At 42.0% G+C, this 24,567-nt stretch overlaps 1 protein-coding gene across 2 annotated transcripts in view; it reads left to right on the top strand.

Annotated features, from left to right (window-relative positions):
* The window catches only part of adgrv1 (adhesion G protein-coupled receptor V1), a 143,655-nt gene that overhangs the window by 53,485 nt on the left and 65,603 nt on the right, over positions 1–24,567 (top strand). The window contains exons 37-80 of one of the 2 annotated variants that reach the window (XR_016114632.1): positions 548–757; positions 826–956; positions 1,051–1,150; positions 2,661–2,840; positions 3,040–3,203; positions 3,289–3,376; positions 4,948–5,026; positions 5,114–5,252; positions 5,327–5,468; positions 5,868–6,133; positions 6,230–6,405; positions 6,481–6,608; positions 6,714–6,895; positions 8,124–8,270; positions 8,355–8,435; positions 8,531–8,795; positions 8,910–9,032; positions 10,637–10,859; positions 10,950–11,154; positions 11,786–11,932; positions 12,095–12,350; positions 12,543–12,745; positions 12,854–13,030; positions 13,132–13,314; positions 13,376–13,555; positions 14,985–15,146; positions 15,244–15,367; positions 15,451–15,574; positions 15,645–15,783; positions 15,915–16,100; positions 16,262–16,497; positions 16,654–16,802; positions 16,887–17,085; positions 17,165–17,384; positions 17,453–17,692; positions 18,605–18,754; positions 20,646–20,866; positions 20,951–21,230; positions 21,341–21,484; positions 21,571–21,742; positions 21,837–21,978; positions 23,178–23,746; positions 23,831–23,952; positions 24,018–24,094. Coding sequence is in view for 1 of the 2 variants with exons in the window: in XM_088993687.1 (XP_088849813.1) it covers positions 548–757; positions 826–956; positions 1,051–1,150; positions 2,661–2,840; positions 3,040–3,203; positions 3,289–3,376; positions 4,948–5,026; positions 5,114–5,252; positions 5,327–5,468; positions 5,868–6,133; positions 6,230–6,405; positions 6,481–6,608; positions 6,714–6,895; positions 8,124–8,270; positions 8,355–8,435; positions 8,531–8,795; positions 8,910–9,032; positions 10,637–10,859; positions 10,950–11,154; positions 11,786–11,932; positions 12,095–12,350; positions 12,543–12,745; positions 12,854–13,030; positions 13,132–13,314; positions 13,376–13,555; positions 14,985–15,146; positions 15,244–15,367; positions 15,451–15,574; positions 15,645–15,783; positions 15,915–16,100; positions 16,262–16,497; positions 16,654–16,802; positions 16,887–17,085; positions 17,165–17,384; positions 17,453–17,692; positions 18,605–18,754; positions 20,646–20,866; positions 20,951–21,230; positions 21,341–21,484; positions 21,571–21,742; positions 21,837–21,978; positions 23,178–23,746; positions 23,831–24,094 (7,896 nt within the window). In the remaining variant the exon portion in view is untranslated. Of the gene's footprint in view, positions 1–547; positions 758–825; positions 957–1,050; positions 1,151–2,660; positions 2,841–3,039; positions 3,204–3,288; positions 3,377–4,947; positions 5,027–5,113; positions 5,253–5,326; positions 5,469–5,867; positions 6,134–6,229; positions 6,406–6,480; positions 6,609–6,713; positions 6,896–8,123; positions 8,271–8,354; positions 8,436–8,530; positions 8,796–8,909; positions 9,033–10,636; positions 10,860–10,949; positions 11,155–11,785; positions 11,933–12,094; positions 12,351–12,542; positions 12,746–12,853; positions 13,031–13,131; positions 13,315–13,375; positions 13,556–14,984; positions 15,147–15,243; positions 15,368–15,450; positions 15,575–15,644; positions 15,784–15,914; positions 16,101–16,261; positions 16,498–16,653; positions 16,803–16,886; positions 17,086–17,164; positions 17,385–17,452; positions 17,693–18,604; positions 18,755–20,645; positions 20,867–20,950; positions 21,231–21,340; positions 21,485–21,570; positions 21,743–21,836; positions 21,979–23,177; positions 23,747–23,830; positions 24,095–24,567 lie in introns of both variants that reach the window. The other variant, XM_088993687.1, reaches the window with a different exon arrangement.

Raw genomic sequence — 24,567 nt, forward strand, 5'->3', positions numbered from 1 at the left:
ATATTAACTCATTCACTCCATTCACAAATTTATTCGGAATTGAAAATATGACGTAGAGCGCCATTCCCGAAATAAAGCGCTGGCCAGACCTCTGGCAATGTTTTTTCCCTTCCACAAGGGGGAATATTTCCTTTTTTCCATGTTAGTGCTTTGTTCCAGCTTCAGCTTTTGTTAAAGTGCTATATACACGAAGATTTATGTATTGCATTGTATTTTGGACAGGCACCCTAATTTCAAACTCATATAACTCCAGACCCATATAATTTAGGAATTAACTTTTTTTTTCTGATGAAAGAGGAGAATCTAAGATTTCTCACGCTGCATTGAGTGTTTATGTCGTCCTAAAATTCAATATTCTGTCGGTCCTGCAATTTGAGTGAATATGACAAAAACCCTGGCACTGGAGTGGACACGTTTTTGACATCGTCTAGCAGTTAATTAATTAATTTATAATTACCGTATATACGACAAGAATCATCTTGAGTGTATTGAAAGTCAAGACAAATCATTTAATCTGAAACCACCCCTTTTGTGAACACGTCTGTAGGTGATCTCAAGAAGACGATAACCATTGTCATCAGAGACGACATTGAGCCAGAAGACGACGAAAGCCTCATGATTGGCCTTGTAAATACGGAGGGAGGAAGTCGTATCCTCCCCAGTTCCGACACTGTCCAGATTGTGATTCTAGCGAATGATAATGTAGCCGGCATTGTGGGATTCCATCCAGCATCGCGTTCGGTCATCGTCAGAGAGGGTGCGTAACTAGTTCGGATGGTTAATTCGGACCGACTGGATAATTATTTGTATATTCATTTTTTTCAGGTGAAACATTGACCTTGTTGGTTTTGAGGACCGCTCCGGGTCTCGGTAATGTCACGTTGGATTGGGTGATAAGAGGCCCCCTTGCAGAGCGCACCTTTACTTCTACTTCTGGGAGATTATTATTTCACGAGGTAAAACATCGCTCATAGTTTATAAAATACGCTCATGTTGCGGCGATATGATGAACGCGTCTCAATTATTTGTGTTGTTTGATACATCCAACAGGGACGGCTGAATGATACCATTGTTGTACACTTTCTTGATGATGCCACACCAGAAGACGCAGCCGAATACAACGTTTTCTTGACGAACATCCAAACTTATGGTCAGAAATGTACACAGTCGACGATAGACTGCACATCCTTAAAGGACAACCGACGTCTCCGGACAAGTTGTCTCCATAATTTGTAAAATGGATTCAAATGACTTATACTGAGCGTATTTTAATAAGATTCCACCGCATATAGCTATATTTTCCGTTTTAAGACTCACACTGAATATTCCGGAAGTCTTATTTATGAGTTGGTGACGAGTCCTCACCCTACGTCACTGAAGGAACGCCCCTGACTGAGAAAGGACATACCTTGCATCACCTCAATGCATTTTGCAGTACTTTGTTTGGTCTGAAAACTTTGTGTTGATCCGTGTTGATGGCGAAATTAGAAGGAAAACACATAAATAACGCAATGGTGAATCGTTGTATGTTACACCGAGACATCTATTTGATATTCGCTGACAAAAATTCCAAGGTGAAAAATCAACCAATTTCCAATTGGGCTCTGGCGCCATGTTCAGTCTTGATACCTCAAAATGACCCAGAAGACCTTCTTTAATCGATTGCAAACATTTATACTTTCCTCTTCAGAACTATTTGAATCATATTCATAACTGGATGCGTAACAAGAAAGCATATTCTCCGAATCTGAAGCCATTTGGTTATCGAGCAATGCAAGACGTCTTGGCGTAACGTCACAAACTGGGAAGCGGGACTTTCTGAAAATGATCAATTTTTTTCAGATTTTGGACACTAAGTCATTTTTATTGGTGTTTTGCATTTGACTAAAAATATCAGCCTGCGTGTTTTGGGTATTTTAGATGCTATAAAATGTTTTTCTGATGTCAGTTAGGAAACAAAAAAGTGACGTCGGTTGTCCTTTAAACATCCAATGTTACTTATTTTCTACTCATTTGTGTTTTTCTAAATTTAGTCTAAGTTGTTACTCTAATATATAATACAGTAAAGTCTCGTTATATCGATATTGGATATATCGATAGTCCCGGTTATATCGATACTATTTCTATGTACGCACGGAGAAAATTACATGCAAACAGGGTCGGATATATCGATAGTCCCAGTTATATCGATATTTTTTCGGACTCCCTTGAATATCGATATAACGAGACTTTACTGTATATCTGTAGTTTATCTTATAACCTTACGTATTTGTAGTGTGTACCGTATGCAACCATTCTTATTACAGTCTAATATCATATTTCACCCTTCTATCTCCTAGCTGATAGGCCCCTTTTGAAAAGATGTCATTCCCGCCCTCTGTATAAATAACATCTCAGGTGGGGGCGAGAGCAGAAGCTTCTACCTCAATGGCTTGCCAACTTCTACCTCACAATGTCTCTGCTGTCCAATCTTGATGTTTATCACCTTGATTCCTGCTGACTTTACTACCGTCTTCTAACAACATGAAAAGCCATGAACCAGGGAAAACGACCCATCATTGATTTATTTTATCAATGTTTGGATATGCACATTTGTGAAGGAAAGTATTGTACAGAACAATTCAAGATACCATTTTTTTATTTTTTATTTTTGGTTAAAGGTGTTGCGGCGCCAGGTCACGCCACGTTTGACGTTCAGGGCACTGTGGCGTTATTGACAGTGGACATTAGTGACGAGCCATACGGGGTCCTGACCGTTGCCCCATCGTCCCTTAAGGTGACCACTGAGGAACGAGAGCACACCATCAATATCTACCTCAACAGGGATTTCGGCGCTTCAGGTCGGTTTGTCCTGTTTGAGATGATTCTTTGAAGTTGGATTCACGTGAGCATTATTATCAAAAGAATTGAGGCAATTGATGAAAAGAATTTCATCTGTGCTATATGTCATACATATTAGCATATTTGACAATAAAGCTGACTTTGACTTTGACTTTGAATTAATAAAATGTCTTCCATTGTTTCTGTTGTTTGGCTCAGGTGCTTTGAATGTTACCTATGAGGTTCTCAAAGGTTCCTTGGAAGACCTCTCCCAGGTCGAAGGGGCTCTTGCTGAGCCAGGAAAAGACTTCATGGCTGAAACTAGTTCTGTGATTCTTCGGGAGGGACAGACATCTGTTGCTATTCCTGTCACCATACTGGAGGTACTGACTATGTCCTTCAACATGTGTAACAGACCATGCAAAGATTAATAATTTTAATTTGGCTACTTTCTTTTTGTTTTATCAGGATGATATTCCAGAGTTGCAAGAATATTTCCTGGTCAACATTACATCTGCGGAAGTCCTAACAACCCTATCCACAGTTCCTCATCTCGGTATGAGACTGAATGGATGTTTTTTTGGGGTTTAAGTTTGTTCTTGTTTTGCCTCTTTGTTGTCTATATACCAATTATACTTTCTCACAGCCTTGACTACTTTCGATTCTGTGAGTAGAAGTTGTGGATTGCACATTACCAGCTAATTTATGCCTCTAGCATAAAAGGCCTCATATTAACTCTACAACAATCTAGCTGGCTATCTAGCTAGCTACCTAGCTAGCTATCTATTTCACTATCTGGCTGGTTAGCTATCTATCTAGCTGGCTATCTTGCAAGCTACATACCTGTCTATCAGCTATCTATTGGGTAGCTATTAGCTAGCTAGCTAGCTTTCTATCTATTTGAGTTACTTCTGGGTTGTGTACTCACCCACAGAAAAACTTATCCTGCGACTCAAAAGTGACCTTGAGTGTTTTGAAAGGCCCTTATAAATGAAATTTATTATTATTATTATTATTACAAAATCAGACATTCCTCTATGTTTTTATGATGAGCAAACCAGCTCGTTCCTGCAACTGCAAAAGCCGCAATTCACGCCGTATTTTGAGTTTATGAATGGGAGAAGTAAGAGTCACACATGGCCCGAGTCATGTGGTTTGGACAGCGGGTAATGTTTTCCATAAAAAGAGGAATTATGTGGTTTAGATGAGAGCGGATTAACTAACCAAACTCAAACCAAAATTGGCGTCCCAGTCACTTGGACATCGAATGACTGAAGGGAAGTCCAACTTAAATATTGCTGCTGAAAATCTTGACTAGAACTTCTTGAGTTTGCATTGTTTTGCTGCGATGCTGGCGTTCAAGTGTTAAATTACCGTATTTTCCAGTGTATAAGGCGCACCCCTAATGAATGGTGTATTTTCAAAATGGACTATAAGGACCACAGGCTATCGAGAGAATTCCGTATTTTCCGCAAATTTGTCCGAATTACATGGTACCGTATTTTCCGGACTATATATGGCGCACTGGATTATAAGGCGCATGGTCAACCTTTGAAAAAATAATAAGGCTTTTGGGCCTTGTAGTGCAAAAAATCCGGCATATAGAAAATGGGATTCCACGTAACATTAGGTACACAATATAGGTACCATAGTTTCTGGTGTATAAGGCGCACCATAGTATAAGGCACACCCCCAATGAATGGTGTATTTTTAAACATTTTCCATATATAAGGCACACCGGACTATAAGGCGCACCGTCAATGAGTGAAAAATGTTTTCCAAGTATAATATCTAAATATCTAAAAGTTTTAAAAATATAAGGCACACCACATTATAAGGTGCAACACTAGAGGCTGACATTATGCATTTCTTCTTCTACGGTGAGAAATGGAGTCGGTGGTTGCTGACAGTAGTTGCAAGACCTGTTGTGGCTCAATATTACTTCACATATAAGGCACATAAACGTATATGGCGCAGGGTCATTTTGCAAATTTCCCCATTGTGGGACGAATAAAAGTTTTCTGATTCTGAAGAAAATGAAGGCTTTTGGGTGCACCTTATAACCAGAAAATACGGTAACATTTAAACTAATCATCCATATTAATCCTCTTTATGTGTTCCCTGTAGACACTCATGGTTTGCTGGCAGAGGTCGTCATTGCTGCCAATGATGGAATTCGAGGAGTCATTGAATGGACAAACACCATGTAAGAAAGCACAACGTGTTTCTACTGTTGTGCTTGAGTTCCAATTCAAAAAAAGTCTCATGGAAAATTTTTTGGGGGGATCTCTAGGTTTGAAGTGAATGAAACGTTAGGGATTTTAACCCTAGTGGCCTACAGGAACAAAGGCGCCTATGGGAACGTTTCTGTTTCATTCTATGCTCAAAATCTGGAGGCTCAGCAAGGCCTGGACTTCAACATCAGTGAAACGGTACAATCTTGCAAACAGAGCGTAACACGTTGAATGTCATTAAGACACTTTCCACCATTTTCTGTCCCCTCAAGGTGCTATTTTTCGTCAGCGATGAAAAACACAAGTTTGTCGAGGTGCAGATCAACGACGATAGCATTCCAGAAGGACCCGAACGATTTCAGCTGATCTTAACCAATCCATCACTTGGGCTTGAACTCGGCACCAATACCACAGGTTCGTCATATCTTATTACCATATTTTCCAGTGTATAAGCCACACCAGAGTATAAGGCGCACTCTCAATCAATGGTGCATTTTCAAACTTTTTTCCATATACTGTATAAGGCGCAGAGGACTATAGGGCGCACTTTCAATGTATGAAAACAGTTTTTCAAACATAGTATATGAATATACAAAGGCCCACCACATTATAAGGCGCTACATTAGAGGCTGGGGTTAAGCACGACTTCTTCTGTTGTGGCTCAATATTACTTCACATATAAGGCGCACCTTTGTATAAGGCTCAGGTTCATCTTTTGAAGAAAATGAAGGCTCTTAAGTGCACCTTATACACCAGAAAATACTATAGTCTTCAGCATTCACCTTGTAATCCTTTCTTTCATTTATATTCCAGCCATTGTGACCATCCTGGCCAGCGACGATGGACACGGCGTCTTATCTTTTAACACCAGCGAGACATTCTTACTGAAGGAGCCCACATCTGAGCTGGCACTGAGCGAGAGCGTGGCCACCCTCTATGTGGTTCGAAACCCAGAGGAGGGTACCTTCGGTACTGTGACTGTGCAGTTTACCGTCACAGATGCTAATGGAAGCCTTGCCGGTGCTGATCTCATCCCAGCCCAAGGGATTGTGGAGCTGGAGGATGGCGTTAGGTTCAAAGTGAGCATAATTATGGACTGCTTTTTTGCCGAATGAATGTTATTCTGTTTTCATTTCAGTTACATTGTTAATGAACATTTCCTTGTGTCATTCCAGATGCTGGAGATCCGAGCATTACTGGATGCCGACCCCGAAGTGAATGAAACATTCACGGTGAGCCTGTCCAATCCAACCGGCGGTGCACGTCTAGGTGATCGACTGCATGTTGGCCTCACCGTCCTTGAGAACCTCGCTCCATCTGGCTTGTTCCGTATTGGACCCATTCTGGATAGGTCGGAAAGCAATTCAGTCATCAACTATTTCGGACGCTTATGTTTGGTTACGGTGTATTTATGTTTTCTATACAGGAGTAACGCACATGTGGTGGCTAAAGAAGGAGATGGACCCACTTTCCTCACGGTGTCTCGCAGTCATGGCTTGGAGTTCACTGTCAGCGTTGAATGGGAGACACAGTCTGGCACAGCTGTTGCTCTTGGTGAAGACAAAAATCATTTGCATCCAGTTAACCCAGAACTATTAAAAAAAAAACATTTTACAAAGTTAAGTCATTTGAACACGTTCTTTTCTGTGTGTCTTGAAGAGGGCCCTCTCCCAGTGATGGCTTTATATCAGAGCTTTGAGGACAGCCCCACATCCACTTGGTGCTCTGTCCCTGGAATGCCAACCGTTCTTGCTGTGAGACTTGATAAGAGTCCCGCGGTGGGCTCATCCCACACGTTGGCCACTCTCTATCAATGGCAAGGAGTGTTTGTGCCAGTAGAGGTAAATGATACACACAAACGCCCTAAAAGTCTCTACACTGAGCACTTCCTTTTTTCTATTACGTTTCAAGGTTTATTCAGACAGACTCAAGGCAATTGGCATTCCACATTTTTGGATTGCATTGGATTAACCTTTATTAGTCTCCCAGTGGATACATTCACATTTCACAGCAGCAAAGTTATGGAAGGAAAGGAAGAAGTAGAAAAACAAAATACAGGAGCTGCTGGAAAGGAATACAAGGAAATGGAAGGATATTTAAATGGAAATCTTGAAGTCAAAAGAACAAAAACAATTGACATTTTGATTGAAAAATTGGAAATTTGAATTTGTTGTAGTTTTTGTCAACTCCCGGATCAGATAAGGTCTGTGTAAACTCTCAGTCGTAAAGGAGTGGTCCATCGATGAAAAGGTTTCTTCAGCCGTCATCTGTACTTCTTTGAAGGTGTCGGACGGTTCGCTTCTCATCCAAGAGGCTTCGTCAGCAAACTAAAATTTGCTGGTAGGTCTGGCCCACGATACAGGTAACATCCGACTTACGACCAGCTCGACTTACGACCACCCATACTTATGACCAAAACCTCCAAACCTCATTTTTAAAATTGTAATTCTACACCTGATACCACAACGCACTAGCAGGCCGGCAACGTGTACGGTTTTGGTCAGCCAGCCAGCATCTCACTCTCGCACAGCAATCGACTGCGTGATGGCACCAGAGGGGGGGGTTTGAGAGTCATTTAGCCTCCGAGTCTCTATTCAACATTTTGAAGGAATTTTGACTCACGACCATTTTGACTTATGACCACTTGGTCGGAACGGAACTTGGTTGTAGGTCGGATGTTACCTGTATATCCATCCCTACTGTCCAGACATGGCGATGACAGACCTCTGCTATGATAGGTCCCTGCTCTAAGGTTAACGTCCGACACCTTCAAAGAAGTACAGATGACGGCTGAAGAACCCTTTTCATCGAACTCCCAGATAAGTTGGGCGAACAAAAAGACTTGTTGTTAGATGGCAATTTTGTACTACTGCTCCAATGTCAATGAGCAAGACACGGGTAAGGAAATCAACTGGAAATCCCAAACTATCAAACATGAAGGCCTAACATCAGTCTGAATGACCATCTGAAATAAAATAGAATATTTTATGATACCCTGCCACTTATATCTTCTCTGTCCTGTATTAATCCAATGTTATATTCAATTATTTCTCCTTTCCGGACTTCCAGTCTGCTCGGATTCAGGACCCAAGTTCCTGTGTTGGGTTCACACTTAAAAACACAAGCTACATCGCCATCACGCACGGTGGTGCACCATTTGCCCCCGCAGCCAACCTCAGCATTTTAAAGCTACACTGGGACTTCAATGTCACATTGGTGCGTAAAACACATATTGCTGTTCTCGTTATTGTCTAAACAACTGTATTTTATTGCGGTCTTCTTGGATCTTGTGTTCTTCAGGAACAAATCATAGGTGTGGAAGGTCTGGAAGTCAAGCACTTCTCAATTGACAACAGAGATTTTCTTCTGGCATCAAGTCAGGTGATGTCAAATGTCATTATTTACTCAAGTTATCCCTTTGTTCTTGTGAAAGTCATTCAAGACCCCCCTAATTCCCCTTTCACTCCATGATACAGATATTTGTTTGGACCAGCGGCTCCTTCACCCTCCTGCAGACGCTTGACTTTCAAAAACATATCGTCAGTGTGACTCCATTCACTCACAGCGAAGCTTCTTATTTAGTAGTTTGCTTTAACAGTGAGACCAACAGCTGCCTAGTTCTTCACTGGACTGGCGAGAGCTTTGGGAATCCGCAGCCCCTCCAGATCAAAGGGAGAGTCAGCCAAGTGGAGACGGTCCAGACAAAAGCAAATGACACTCTTTTGTTGGTGCTCCTTCAAGGTGATCGGTCTATTGTTAGACTTCCGTCGATTTCATATCCTTGAATTTTCATGATGACACATTCATAATTTGACTTGAATACAGTTTGATATTGGATGTGTGTCATTGCTTCAGGTGTTCTTCCCACCTGTGAGGTGCTTCTGTGGAGATTAGGGCGGCATTCACCCGAGTTGCAGCAATCCGTTACTCATCCAGGTCTCAACTCAATTCATCCCTTCACTGTTTCCTCTGAACTCAGTAAGTGCAATTAAAAGACAACAGCTTACAAATGTAAGTCATGTACCGTATTTTCCGGTGTATCCGGTGTATAAGAAGTAATTACGAGACACAATAGCCACCAACTACATTTCCCCCTGTAGAAGAAGTTGTGCGTAACCGCAGCCTCTACTGTAGTGCCTTATAATGTCGTGTAGCTTATACGGTGATACCTCAGTTTACGAACGCTTTAGCTAACAAACTTTTCGCTTTACGAACATTAAATCCGCGAGAATATAATCTAGGCATACGAACTAATTTTCCGGAAACACATGTAGTGCCACAATACCTGGCGGACTACTTTTCGGCGGAAGAACACCAAACCACACGGCGGTCCTTTCTCTGAGTGCACTCAGTGGAGACGTGGTCTGTTATGGAGTGGATACTTTTGCTTTTTTGGGACCGAAAAAGACCCCACCACAGGCTAGTGTTCAGCCGAAGAGGACACAAAACAAAATTACGGTCGAGAAGAAGAAGGAGATCATCGAGAAACACGAACCATGTGTGCGTTTGTGTGACTTAGCGTCCCCGTACCATTATGCTAAGTCGACCATTGCTATGTGTGGCTAAGTGTGTTTCTGTGTTGTCTAAGAAACCGTCCCAGGCAATAGAATAGGTTGAAAAACTTCTGTTGATTTGGGTTAATGAATAGCAGCGCGCAGGGGACAGTGTAAGTGAGGGTATTATCTCCGAGAAAGCATGGCAACTTCACTCGGATATCATCAAGAGGCAACTACGTCAACGACCATCACAAAGGTAAATTAAACGACTTTATTATACAATATAGTTCATTTCTTTAATTACAATACAATAGCACATTTATTATACATAAAATAAGGTATATTTTGTGTAGTTTTAAGGCTTATTTAGTAGAAAATTGTTTTATGGGAACCTGGAAACGGATTATTCTCATTTTAATGGTTTTCTATGGGAAATTAATGTTTGGAAGACGCACTTTTCACCTTACACACACTTTCTGGGAACCAATTAAGTTCATAAACTGTGGTATCACTGTATTTGAAAAGCCTTTATACATATTTATAAATTATACAGTAAAGTCTCGTTATATCGATATCGGATATATCGATAGTCCCGGTTATATCGATACTATTTCTATGCACGCATGGAGAAAATTACATGCAAACAGGGTCGGATATATCGATAGTCCCGGTTATATCGATACTATTTCTATGCACGCATGGAGAAAATTACATGCAAACAGGGTCGGATATATCGATAGTCCCGGTTATATCGATACTATTTCTATGCACGCATGGAGAAAATTACATGCAAACAGGGTCGGATATATCGATAGTCCCGGTTATATCGATACTATTTCTATGCACGCATGGAGAAAATTACATGCAAACAGGGTCGGATATATCGATTGTCACGGTTATATCGATATTTTTTCGGACTCCCTTGAATATCGATATAACGAGACTTTACTGTATTTGGAAAACTGTTTTAATTCATCAAAGGTGCGCCTTATAATCCCGTGCCCTTTCTACACCGGAAAATACGGTAATTGTGGAAGGTGTGTCTCATGATGTGCTCAGTATGTGACTAGCGACTCTCTCCCCCAGTTTACATGATGCTTGCTGGTAAAAATAGTTCATCACTCTACTCCTGGCTGCCTGATGCCAGCCTATTCGCCATCATTCTGAAGGTACCACCAGCGATGAGATTTTTCTCCTTGAAAGTCCGTTCCATCAACACCACCAAGACGCTCTTGGCTTCTTCTGAGGAGAACCGCTCAAGACTTTACCTATTGAATTCAGTCTCTAATCGATCTGACTTCATACCCAGGTATTGCCGGGTGTGTTTTGAGATCACTACTCCGACTACAATGTCACTTACATTTCCACGTAACATTTCAATTGTTTCCTCCCACCCCAGTTTTGGCGAGTTGCATTTCTTACCCGGCGACAGCGAGCTACAGATTGCGGTGAATGTCTTAGATGATGATGTTCCCGAAGAGCAGGAGTACTTTCAGGTTCGCCTGAAGAATCCAAAGGGTGGGGCAGAGATTGGATTTGGGGGTCAGGTGACCGTCGTGGTTCCGAGCAACGACAACGCCCACGGAGTAATTGGATTCGCGCAGGTAAGAACACAAACTCTGTGCTATGAAACGCCAGTGTTACATTAGTTGTATGTATCATTCGTTTATTTTCGATATTATGATTAGCATGTCTCCAAATGGATTAACAGGATTAATCTGTTTTTTTCCCCACCCACCCTGGTCATTGCGCTGAAGTAACAGTGGTGCGTGTGTGAAAAGTTTCCTCTCTTCACTTCTTTTTATTTATGTAGCTATCCAGCTTTCTTTTTATCTAGCTCGCTACCTAGCTGGCTACCTAGCTAGCTAGATTCTCCCGATGCCTGTAGGACTGCTATCTATTAGCTATCTGGTTAGCTAGCTATCTATGTAGCTGGTTATTTATGAGCTATATGGCTATCTAGCTACTTAGCTAACTGTCTAGCTGGCTATCTATAGCTATCTATTAGCTGGCTAGCTAGCTTTCTATCTATTTGAGTTACTTCTGGGTTGAGTGAACGCTGGCGCATGTGGCTGCCGCTGCTCACCCACAGAAAAACGTATCCTGTGACTGTAAAGTGACCTTGAGACTTTTGAAAGGCGCTTATAAATGAAATGCATTATTATTATTATTATTATTATTTTTATTATTATTTTATATACCTCAAGTGGGAATTGAACTTTCTACCTTTTCCAGAAATCTCTGTCTCTGGAGGTTAAAGAGTTGGAGGAAAATCATCAGATCTCCCTCACCGTGGAAAGGAGAAGGGGGACTTTCGGCCGGCTCACCGTTCATTGGACTGCGAGTGGGAATACGGCGGATATTTATCCCACCTCCGGAGTGGTGCGTGAAAAATCCCAAAGTTATGTTAAATCATAATATGTTATGGGGATTTTTTTGTCATATTTGGCCGTATGCTGACATCTAACGGAACTCAACTTAACTAATTAGCCATAAAACATCAAATTCCATTTCTGTTCTAAAGCTACTATGTCATCCTCATAGGTTACATTCTCAGAGGGTCAGTCAGTTGCCATCATTCCACTGACTGTCCTAGCGGATGGCGTCGCAGAGCTAAGAGAGAATGTGACCATCACCCTCATGGATGTCACGACAGTAGAACTGCGGGACACACAACAGGCCGCCATTATTGACCAGTTGCATGCGCGAACGCTCCTCACCATCCTGCCAAACGGTTCCCCCTATGGGGTGATTGGATGGCATTTGAACTCTCAGATGACTCAAACACAAGAACCATCAGGTGATTCTGATTATGTTTCTTAAGAAGCGGTTACAGAAAGAAAAGAAAAAAATACTTTGAGACTTACTGTAAAAGTTCTTTCAGCATTTCCAGGATTTTGATAAACCGAGGTTCATTATAATCCATCCGGGAAGGTTTTCCAGGTAATTTTGCAACACACCAAGAGTATTTTAACAATTTACATTTTTGCAGGCTTTCCAGTCAATGTGACTTTATCCATCGTACGGAAGCACGGCTCCTCTGGCGAGTTGGAAATACATTATGAGACCAGGCCAGCATTGTACAAACTTCCAACCAACCAGGCCGCCGCAGGTCAGGATTACACAGCCAAAGATGACACCCTCATCATGACAGAAGGAGCTACTGTCGCCCTTGTAACTGTCACGATCCTCCCAGTAAGAATGAATTGTGCTCATAGAAGAAAATATAACATTGTAATGGAGATTAAAGTATGTTCGTGCTCATGCATAACTTGCTGTTTATGTACACATTTGTTTTTAAAGGACGACATCCCAGAACTGTCAGAGACTTTCCTGGTAAATATCACCAGAATGACCCTAGTTAGCGGCTTAGCTGGAGCAGGCGGGCCTTCTGTAAGGAGGCCAGGCATGGAAGTCGCTGAAATAACCATCCAGGAAAATGACGACCCTCAAGGAATCTTGCAGTTTGTGACGCCGGGAGTAAGTGCGAGACTTGCCGCAAAGCTGATTAGCTCAGTTACACAAAATCGAGTCATAACAAGAAAGACATGCAGCTTTATTTTTTTGTCATCCTACTTTAGGATAGCCCGGGCTTTATGGTGGTTTATGAGATGCCGCCACCTGACAACATCCTCTACCTGACAATGGTGCGTCTTGGAGGTGCAATGGGAAGACTGGTTGCCTACTGGGAGGCTGAACTCCTTACAGCTGATCTGAATGATTTCAGCCCCCCGTTCGGTAACATCACCTTCCAAGATGGCCAGGTAAATTGACGTTCTCAAATAGGAGTCATTTCACAAGTCCCTCATGGCTTTGTTTTTCTAGCGTAAGGCTACGATAGTGATCACCATCCTGGATGAGGACCGTGAGGAGGCATTGGAGAAATTCAAAGTAAATTTAGTGCGGGTGTTTGGCGGCGCCCGACTTGGAAATATGACTTCTGTCACGGTCAGCATTCCGGCCAATGACTCACCTCAAGGACTATTTGGATTCCAAGAACTTGAGGTAGAAACTAACGCTGCCACTCTGAACAAATGTCATTAATTCTCCATGTTGTCTATAAACAAGGATCCCAGACGTCGGAATTCCGTTTTTTTTTTTCCGTCAGTGATATTTTCTATTTTCATATAAACCTACTTTTATTTCCGCATACAACCGCGAAAACATTTGTTTTGAAGGGTGATGGGGTGATCAGAATGCATAGAGCTTGATGCTTTCGTGTGTTTTGGTCGATGTCGGTTGCTTCCGTTGACAATCGGAATCGCTCGGGAGTAAAATACCGTGCGATGAAATGTGAAAACCAATAATAATAATAATAATAATAATAATAATAATAATCCATTTCATTTATAAGCGCCTTTCAAAACTCTCATGGTCACTTTTCAGTCGCAGGATAAGTTTTTCCGTGGGTGAGTAGCGGCAGCCAAACGCGTCAGCGTTCACTCAACCCAGAAGTAACTCAAATAGATAGAAAGTTAGCTAGATAATAGATAGCTAATAGACAGATAGCTAGCTTTCCAGACAGCCAGCTAGATATATAGTTAGCCTGCCAGATAGCTAATAGATAGCCAGTTAGGTAGCTAGCTAGATAGAGCGAGGTAGCTAGCTAGATAGCCAGCTAGATTGTTGTAGATTTAATATGAGGCCTTTTATGCTAGAGGCATAAATTAGCTGGTAATGTGCAATCCACAACTTTTACTCACAGAATCGAAAGTAGTCAAGGCTGAGAGAAAGTTAAATGGTAATCATAATACATTTTATTTCAAGCGCCTTTCAAAGCTCTCAAGGACACTTTACAGTCACAGACATGCATAGATACAATAATAAATAAAATACAATTATAAATAGAAACAAGAGATAAAGCTGCACAGAAAATGCAATTTTAAAAAGATGGGTTTTGAGATAAGGATGTTAAGGTGGAAAGAGAATCAATGTTACGAATGTTGGGTGGAAGTGAGTTCCACAGTTTGCTCCCTTACCGCACTTTTCGGCAGTAAACTTGCATTTGTCACACTGTAAAGATGTGGTGGAAGACAGATATACTACACAAGAGTGACAGCGGAAAGGTGATGTCATTTTCGCTATTTTAATTTCCATTGGCTAGGATCTGGTGACGTCATTTCTGCTATGTTAATTTCCCTTGTCTGGGATCCGATGATGTCATTTTCCACTATTTTAATTTCCCTCGGCTAGAATCCCTGTATATAAGTCTCTTTACATTTCAACATGTTTATCACAAAAGCAAATAAAAAGACAATATTTTGGACATTATTACAAAACGGGGAGTGGAATTTGAAGTTTTATATTTCTTTCATCATTTTTTTTAATGTCCTTATCGGATTTCTCCCTTTATCCTTTATCCATCCTCTGTTTCCATGCATTTCGATTCACTGATATGATGGTGAATGTCCTCAAAACTTCTATCCTCGCCAAGGTTACCATACAAGAGCCAGAGTTTGTTGATGATCCCGCTGCGGTTGCTCGACTAGCGGTCCTGCGGAGTGAAGGCAAGGGGGCTGTGACACTCCTGTGGCATCTCGAAGGACAAATACTTCATGACCTTTCACCTCTCAATGGGACTCTCGTCTTCAATGAGGTACAAATCTGAATATTTAATACGATTGTTTGACGCTTTTGGGACATGTCAGGATTTTTTTTGTGTTTTTTTTTTGAATGATGTCTATTCTTTTTAGAATGACTCCTTGAAGACATTTGTGATAAGGGCCCTTGCTGACAACGTACTTGAGGGAGATGAACATTTTACTGTCAAACTCATTCCTGCAAGTGATATTGGTGCCGTCATTGACCCTTTCAATGGTACAAAAAAATGTCTTGTTCCGCTACGGAGACAGACCGGATGACATCATTGGAGTCTAGTGTTTTCTCATTTTCTATTCCAGATTTGGCAACCATCACTATCATGGCAGACAAGGCTGCCTTGGGAATCGTAGGACTGGCAGAGTCCTCAAAGAGAATTTTCATCGGCGAACCGGAAGGATCTTATAATGGCAGTGCTGTTGTCAAGTGAGATGAACATCATCTCCCAAGGTCTTCGGATATACTTTAACGTGAACAAATAATTTCGTTGTTTCAGCCTTATCCGCGGGCCCGGTGTGTTTGGTGAAGTGCGGGTGCAGTGGAATATCGCTCCTCCTTTGGTGACTGAATTTGAAAACATCTCTGGCATAGTAACTATGAAAGACCAGCAATCATTTGCTTCTTTTATTCTGAAGGTACGGACTAGTGTGGAGTGTGAGATTTTATTTTTTATTTTTTTTTTTTTATTTTTTTGGGGGGGTAAATATTATTAAATCAACCACTGACAATAATACTGTCATTTTTGTCCATTGTATTATAATCCCAGGCTGTGGAGGATGCCTTTCCCGAGGAACATCGCGACTATCAATTAACGCTAACGTCCATGACCCCAGGACTGGAAATCAGCCCCGCAGCACGACGCGGCATTATTACTATGGTAGCCAGCGACAACCCTTACGGCCTGTTCTCTTTCACCCAACAACAGATAAACGTAATCGAAGAAGAGGAAACTGTAAGTACACAAATCAAAAGAATCAAAACTTTGCCATTGTCACCAATGTTGGTCCTCCCTTTTGTTTCTCTACCCACCACAATACATGCACAAACACGCACTAAAATTAGTTCATTGAAAATTTCAAATCATTTACGGTGCTACGGACTCTTTTCTTTCAGGTCATTGTGACCATTAATCGCACTCTGGGCAGTTTGAGAAGTGTATGGGTCACCTACCAGACTTCAGACTACACAGCCATTAGTGGCGAGGACTTTACTTCTGCCTCGGGACGGCTGCTCTTCTCATCGGGTCTGACGTCACAACATTTTTCAGTGCGTATCCATGACGACAGTCTTCCAGAGGGGCCTGAGATGTTCTACGTCAACATTACTGATGTGGCTCTGGTCAATGTCAGGTACAAATAAAATAGACATCACGATATAGAACAAAATTGATTGATGACTCTGCGGGACACGTTACTTGTTCTTTGGGTTTTTTTTTAATTCACATTCTAGTACCCCGTGACATTCTACAAGTGATTTGACTATCTTTGTCTCCATCTATTGGTCAGTGATGTGGATTACACAGTGAAAGAGTCGGGTCTCAGGTTGGACCAGCCACCATCCATAGGTGACATCTCATCTCTTGCTATTGTAATACTGAAGAATGACAACGTTGAGGGTATCTTAGAATTCAGGCATGACCACGTCAACATCACAGGTGAGTCAGAATCGAGATGGCTTGAAGTTTTGAGTCGTATAAAACTGTGTTCAGAAAATGTCCACCTTCTTTTGCCTCTTTCAGTTGAGGAAAATGCAGGCACTTTGTTGATCCCAGTGGTGAGGACAGCGGGTTCTTATGGAACCGTATCAGTGGGGTACATGTCCAGAGGGTTTAGTGCAACTCCTGGTCTTGACTACGTTGCAACCAATGGCTCAGTGATGTTCGTCCAGGCTCAGCAAACCGGTTTTGTCAATGTTACAATTTTAGATGACATGGAAAGGTAGGAACCCTCCCTCCGTATTGAATACAGGCGACGAAATTCACTCATGATAATTGACCTTTGAAATGATCTGTGTCAGCGAATATGCAGAGATGTTTGAAATCTCTCTGATTGGAACCACGGGGGGAGCAGTACTCGGTTCTCACACAGTTGTCAGGGTGACCATCAACAAGAGCGACTCTCCAGGCGGTGTGGTACGCTTCCTCAACGAAAGCCTAATCGCCATCAACAACCCAGACGACACTCGCAAACTCACGCTGGTCTTGGAAAGAGCAGGGGGCCATTTGGGCCCTGCAACGGTACCACAAAAAAAAAAAAAACATGTCTCATCCTACGTGCTATTGCTAATTCCTGTTTTCATCTTTAGGTTGCTTGGATTATCCTCGGTCCGAATAGCAGAGAACCTCTCCTTCCATTCAATACAGACATCCGAGAGCCTTTTAGTGGTTCTTTTGTCTTCGCTGATGGGGAGGACGGCACACGGTCGATTGAACTTCGGATCCTCCCACATGGTGAAGTGGAGGTGGAAGAAGAATTTGTCATCGAGCTTCGCCTTCTGTCTGGGGACATGGACATCGACCCTCAGGCTGGATCCATCACACTAAAGGTAATTGTTTTTTAATTCATTGTAACAGATTTCAAATTATTAACTCATTCACTGCCTGACATGCAAAAATGTAGGCCAGGGTTTTTGTCATTGTCACTCAAATTTCAGGACCCATAGAAGATTGAGTTTTAGGACTACATAAACGTTCAACACAGCATTAGAAAATAAAGAGGTAATTCCTAAATTATATGGGTTTGGACTTATATGAGCTTAAAATGAGGGCGGCTGTCCAAAATACAATACAATACATACATATTGGTTTATATAGCGCTTTAACAACAGCTGAAGCTGGAACAAAGCGCTAACATGGAAAAGAGGGAAATGCTGCCCCTTGTGAAAAAGAAAAAAAATTGCCAAAGACCATGGCAACCTTTGACCTTTGGCACCCAGGCATGAAAAAAACAAAACCCGAACAAATTTGGGAATGGCGCTCTACATCATATTTTTAATTGCCGAATAAATTTGTGAATGAGTTAACAGATTTTAAATCTCTCTCTCTCCCTCTCCCTCTCCCTCTGTGTGCCCCCCCCCCCCCCCCCCTGCTGCCCGTCTCAGCACGATGGGTGACAGAGCCTTCAGTTGCTCTGCCCCCAAACTTTGGAAGTCACTTTCTCCCAACATTCATAACATCGATTTTCTTCCCACCTTCAATTCCCATCTCAAAACCCACCTATTTAAAATTGCATTTTCTGTGTAGCTCTCTCTCTCTTGTTTCTATTTCTAATTGTATTTTATTTATTGCATTCTATTTGGGATTGTATTTTATTTATTATAGTTCCTATGCTTGACTGTGACTGTAAAGTGTCCTTGAGAGCTTTGAAAGGCACTTAAAATGTAATTTATTATTATTATTATTATTATTATTATTAAATTCTTACATTTTGTAATTTTTATTTGGTTTTTTCCTACCAGATTGAAAAGTTCGGGGACCCAAATGGTATCATTAAATTTACAGAGGAAACACTTCAAGACCATGTCTACAACGAACCCACAGAAGCCGACGGCCCACTCAATATCTCTTTGCATGTTACACGCCGAGAGGGTGTCATGGGTAACATTATGGTAAAATACTTTTCCTCCTCTCAAGCTCAAACCTGGCATAGTTAAGCTACCGTATTTATTCGAGTATTACACGCAATATTTTCTTCCTAAAAACGAACTCAAAGTTTGGGTGCGCGTTATAAACGAGGCCTGGGAAAAAATTATCATATACAGTGAGACCTCAACTTACAAACACCTTATCTTACAAACTTTTCGTCTTACAAACGTCAAATTTATGAAAATTAAACCTTATAATAAGCACTATTTTCATAATTCACACCCACCACGGCTGGCGAAGTGATCTTCGGCGGAAGCACACGACCGAACAGCACCAGAGGTTAAGTTACCAACAGTCCATATGGAAGGTGACTCTCCTTCCATAAGCCATCAAAAAGGTAAATAAAACCTTACTTTACAGCACAGTTTATTTCTTTAATTACAGTCCTCATGTAATGCGCCTCTCCTTCCAAACAGCAATTCCTTTTGACCTTCGACCTCCAACGCCATTCCATCAAGCCATAAATGACCATCACAAATGTAAATAAAGTGACTTTATGATACAATGCAGTGTATTTCTTTCATTACAATACAATAGCACATTTATTACACATAGAAGAAGGTATGTTGTGTGTAGTTTTAAGGCTAATTTAGTTGAAAAGTATATTTTATGGAAACCCAGGAACGGATTATTCCCATTTTAATGGTTTCCTATGGGCAAATTTTTTTGAGATACACACTTTTCTCCTTACACACTCTGTCTGGGAACCAATTAAGTTTGTAAGTTGAGGTCTCACTGTATATTTAATTCTTTATCCCTTCCAGGATGGGGCAGCATTTCCATGGCTATTCTCCATAGTCGTGCTTTGTTCCACCTTCAGCTGTTGTTAAGGTGCCCTTCAGTTTCGATTCTCGGAAAGACCCAGATCACGAGCATTCCTTTTTTTTTTTTATTGCCATTTCTATGCTTCATTTTCTTTCCTCGCCTTGCCTGAATCGTGAGTTAAGCATTGCTTGTAGTTTCGATTCAGCGGTCTTCATATTTGAAAAAACTGAGAAAAAGTGAAATAAAATTTTATACTGACTTTTAACAGTGCCTGAAATAACGTCTGCCCGGGGCGTGCAACTTTTACGTCGGACGTTTAACTTACAGAAAGTCTCCGCACGGGTGGCCGACAACTTTTTCAAGGAAAAAACAACTTTTTTCAAATCAAATGTTTGCTTTATTCCGAGTTCGAAATCATCGTTCGGTTTGGAAATTTCTGTTTTTTGGCAATTTGCATACTCAGCAGCCAATCAGAAGCCTGCATCCAATAACTTTGTGCTTCCAGGCGCATTTGCATATCATTTTGCAAAGACACACAGAGAACACAAGAAAAATGGATAAGTGGTTAGGAATCCAGCCAAAATCTCAGCCCCAGAAGAAAGATTTAAAAGAAGCTTACAAAATTTATGACGCTACAAATGTTAAACGTACATTAAAAGCATCGCAACGCAAACATTGCATTGTGCAACATGCCAAACAGTTTATGCACAAACGACAACTGGAGCAAAATCATCAGCAAGGGATATTTACCATAAATTAAGCAAGGGAGCATTTGTGGTAGGTACATAGATTAAATAATTTTAAAGTGGTGTCCTCTTATATATTCTGATTATCAATCCTTAATACTTTGCAACAATGTTTTTTTTTTTTTGCGATTAGTCGTCTTATTGGGTTTCAAGTTGTGAAAAATCAGACAGGCAACTTTATGGCTGGGCAGGCAACTTTTCAGAGTTGTCTGCCCTGGTGTCTGGTAACTTTTTGTCATGAGTTTCACACACTGCTTTTAATTGAAAATTAAGGCTGCGCGTTATACTCGAATAAATACGTTTCAATGTCACTCCATGAAATAACATGACTTTTATATTTCAGGTTCACTGGCAGATACAATCTAACTTTGACGTAGTCAGTGACTTTTGGGCATTTTCTGGCTCTGTGCTAATCATGGAAGGCCATCGGGAGTCAGAAATAGTCGTGAGCCTTAGGCCTGACACTGTGCCAGAACTGGAAGAGATCTACACGATTCAACTGACATCAGTGGAGGGTGGCGCGACCCTGGATGCCGATCCACTCCTTTTACGCACCCGCATTAGGTCAGTTGTGTGATTCTGCTCATTTTCAGGGTTTTACATCACAAAGTTTGAATCCAATTATAATCTCTCACTTTCCTCCTTTAGGGTACATGCTAACGATGACCCCCACGGTGTTTTCTCTTTGAATCCCGAGCAGCAGTCTTTGTGTGTCGAAAAGTCCGGGGCGGGTTTCCGTCGGGTTCTACTTCTGAACGCGACTCGACTCGCGGGGCTGTTTGGCAATGTCAGCTTGGGCTTCAGGATCACAAGTGGTTCAGGGCAGATGATGGCAACGGGCATGTTTGTAGGAGGACAAACTGAAGCACAACTGGTTTTCACGGAGGGACAGGTGTTCAGTACCGTCACGTTACACATCAGCAGCCAGGTTAGAATCGGCAGGATTTCTTCTGACTGTGACGTCCAGTCAAGACAAAAAAAACACAGTTGCAGCTTGTCCAACAAACATTGTAATGTCGACTGTTTTTTCTTTGGCAGGTGTTTGTGTCTGTGGGTGAAAGTTTCATAGTCGAACTAACTGACGTAGGAATGGTCAGTCCTTTACTTGGCCAGCCGCCGCTCCTCAGTCACGAGTCCTCAGTTGCCAAGGTGACGGTCCCAGAGGAAGCTGCAAACTCAGAGGTTCGTTTTGCCTTGATGAGAAATGATTCCGCCAGTTTACAGAGTAGATGAAGTATTATTCCTTTTGTTTTATGTATGCTTTGCAGGTGGGTTTCGCCTCCCTGGCTTTATTTGTTTCCAATGTTGATGCAGGGAAATGTGAGGCAAATGTGACTCGAAGCGGGTTGTTTGGGGATATCAATGTCCACTGGAGAGCTGGGTATCCTTCTGGACAATCTCCACCTGGTTTTAAAATCGGAACAATCGTGCCAAATTCAGGTAACAAAGCCAAACTGGAGAATATTTGACTGTCATGACAATAATAGGATTGTTCGCAGAGCATATTTGAAATGCGCTCTTTGGTCATATTCAGGTTCACTGGCCTTCACTCATGGGGAGAGGACAAAGATGATACAGCTGACAGCCATTGCTGATGCATCCCAGCCTACTGCTCAAGCGCTATACCTCACGGGGGCGACATCTGGCACCGCTACAGGCGGCCATTTCAAACTCAGGTAAGATTTTAAGGGACAACCGACGTCTCCGGACAAGTTGTGTCCATAATTTGTAAAATGGCTTCAAATGACTTCTACTGGGCGTATTTTAATAAGATTCCACCGCATATAGCTATATTTTACGTTTTAAGACTCGCGCTGAACATTCAGGAAGTCTTGTTTTTGAGTTGGTGACGAGTCCGTACGTGACGTCAGAAAAGGACCGCCTCCTGACCGTAAAAAAGACGCATTGTAGCGTCTTTCCATCACGTCAATGTATTTTGCTGTACTGTTTTTTTTTTAAACCTTGTGTTACATCCAAAAGCCGCCAGCAGAGGGAGTCCAAGATTCATTCCTCACAGCTCGGTGGCCATTTTCTTGCCTCTTTTTGGGTGAGACATTTCCCCCGCCTGTTTGCCTCAAAATGACACAGAATAAATTCTTTAATCAATTGCAAACATGTATGCTTTCCTCTTCAGAACTATTTGAATCATATTCATAACTTGATGTGTGACAAGAAAGCATATTATCCGAATCTCAAGCCATTGTTTTGATTCTCCAGCAATGCAAGACGTCTTGGCGTGATGTCACGAACTGGGGGCGGGACTTTCTGAAAATGCCCAATTCGCAGCTCATTTTTTTGCAGATTTTGGACACTTTAAGTCATTTTTATTGGTGTTTTGCATTTGAATAAAAATATCATACTGCGTGTTTTGGGTATTTTAGATGCTATAAAACGTTTTTCTGATGTCAGTTAAAAAACAAAAAAGTGACGTCGGTTGCCCTTTAAATCTTAGTGGGATTTGTCAGTCTTTAGTCTTTGCTTGTGCAAAACCAAAGGCTGAAAATTGTCATCTGGGAACGGGGAATAGAGGACAAAAGCAGCCGGCTGCCATTTTGTTGTTAGAAGAACGGGTTGTTGTTGTTCGCGAACGACACATCACTCATTGAGGCAGCTCTGTGTACAAAAAAGTTTGTGTGCTAAGGTAAAGTTTATATGCCAAGGTAAAATTATCATAAATTTAACATTCGTAAACCGAAAAGTTCGTAAACCGAGGTATCACTGTAATGTGTGGTTGTAATTTGAAATTAATATGTTTTTAATCAAAACCACAGATGACATTTTCATGGGAACGCATCTTTTTGGGTCACCCTGTTTGATGAATGCAAATGTACCCCCTAATCGTTAACATATCAAATGCATGACCGTCTCTACGCAGGTCAGGATTCACGATAGCAGAAGTGGAGCCGCTGGGAATCTACCAATTTGCGCCAGAATCCCGCAAACTGGTCATTGCGGAGGACAGTCAGACTATAACGCTCTACGTCCAGAGGCTCTACGGTTCTCGAAGCAACATCTCTCGCCTGTCCTACGTGACAATAGCCGGCAGTGCGGCTGCAGATGTTGATTTCATCGTCGCGCCAGAGGGCCATTTGACTTTTGACTCGCCTCGTCAAATCAACAGCTCCCTCCAGCTTTCGATCTTAGACGACTCCCTCACCGAGCCGGATGAATACTTTCACGTCAATCTTACTGCCGTTGAAATTCTGACTCCAAACTCAGTTTGGGCAGATGTTTTCCCTCGAATCAATCCATCACACGGTCTGGCAACGATCACCATTCTGGCAAGCGATGTGACCAGCGGAGTGCTGAGTATTGGTCCCGGACTGGTCCAAGTACTCGAGGACAAAGATGAAGAGAGTCAACAAGAGCGAAGGGTTGTCCTCAGAGTGCGCAGGTCAGACAGTGTGGATGGAGACGTACGAGTTAAGCTCCAAGCGTACGGAGGTACTTTGACTTACTCACAGCGATCATTTTTCAATTCAAAAGCTACACTTTGGATTCATTTGCACAACTTTAACGTTTTCCCAGATGGAAGCACGACACCGTTCCCTTTCACGCTGCAGCCCGTCGGGCCTCTGGCGAAGGAGAATCAAGACTTCTATTTGGAGTCCAGTATTGTACGCTTGGCGGCTGGTCAGAATGAGACAGAGGTGATTCTTTTCATCCTGGATGATTCGGAACCTGAAGGACAGGAGGTGTTCTTTATTTATCTCAGCGACCCTGAAGGTGGCGCACAGATCACTGACAGTCAACGGCAAGGCTTTGGGGCATTCTCCAAGATCACCATTCTTGGTAAGATCGATCAAATGTGCTCTCTCTCTCTCTCTGTCTCTCTCTCTCTCTCTCTCTCTCTCTCTCTGTCTCTCTCTCTCTCGTCTCTCTCTCTCTCTCTCTCACTGTCTCTCGCTCTCTGCCTCTGTCTCTCTCTCTCACCGTCTCTCTCTCTCTCTCTCTCTCTCTCTCTCTCTCTCTCTCTCTCTCTCTCTCTCTCTCTCTCTCTCTCTCTCTATGTCTCTGTCCCTCTTTCTCTTTCTCTCTCTCTGTCTCTCTCTCTCTCTGTCTCTCTCTCTCTCTCTCTCTCTCTCTCTCTCTCTCTCTCTCTCTCTCCGTCGCTCTCATTCTCTCTCTCTATGTCTCTGTCCCTCTTTCTCTGTCTCTCTCTCATTCTCTCTCTCATTCTCTCTCTCTCTTCTCTCTCTCTCTCTCTCTCTCTCTCTCTCTCTCTCTCTCTCTCTCTCTCTCTCTCTCTCTCTCTCTCTCTCTCT

The sequence above is a fragment of the Hippocampus bargibanti genome, linkage group LG04 (genome assembly GCF_051943395.1).
Source record: "Hippocampus bargibanti isolate YZ-2025 linkage group LG04, ASM5194339v1, whole genome shotgun sequence".
NCBI classification, from domain to species: Eukaryota; Metazoa; Chordata; class Actinopteri; order Syngnathiformes; family Syngnathidae; genus Hippocampus; species Hippocampus bargibanti.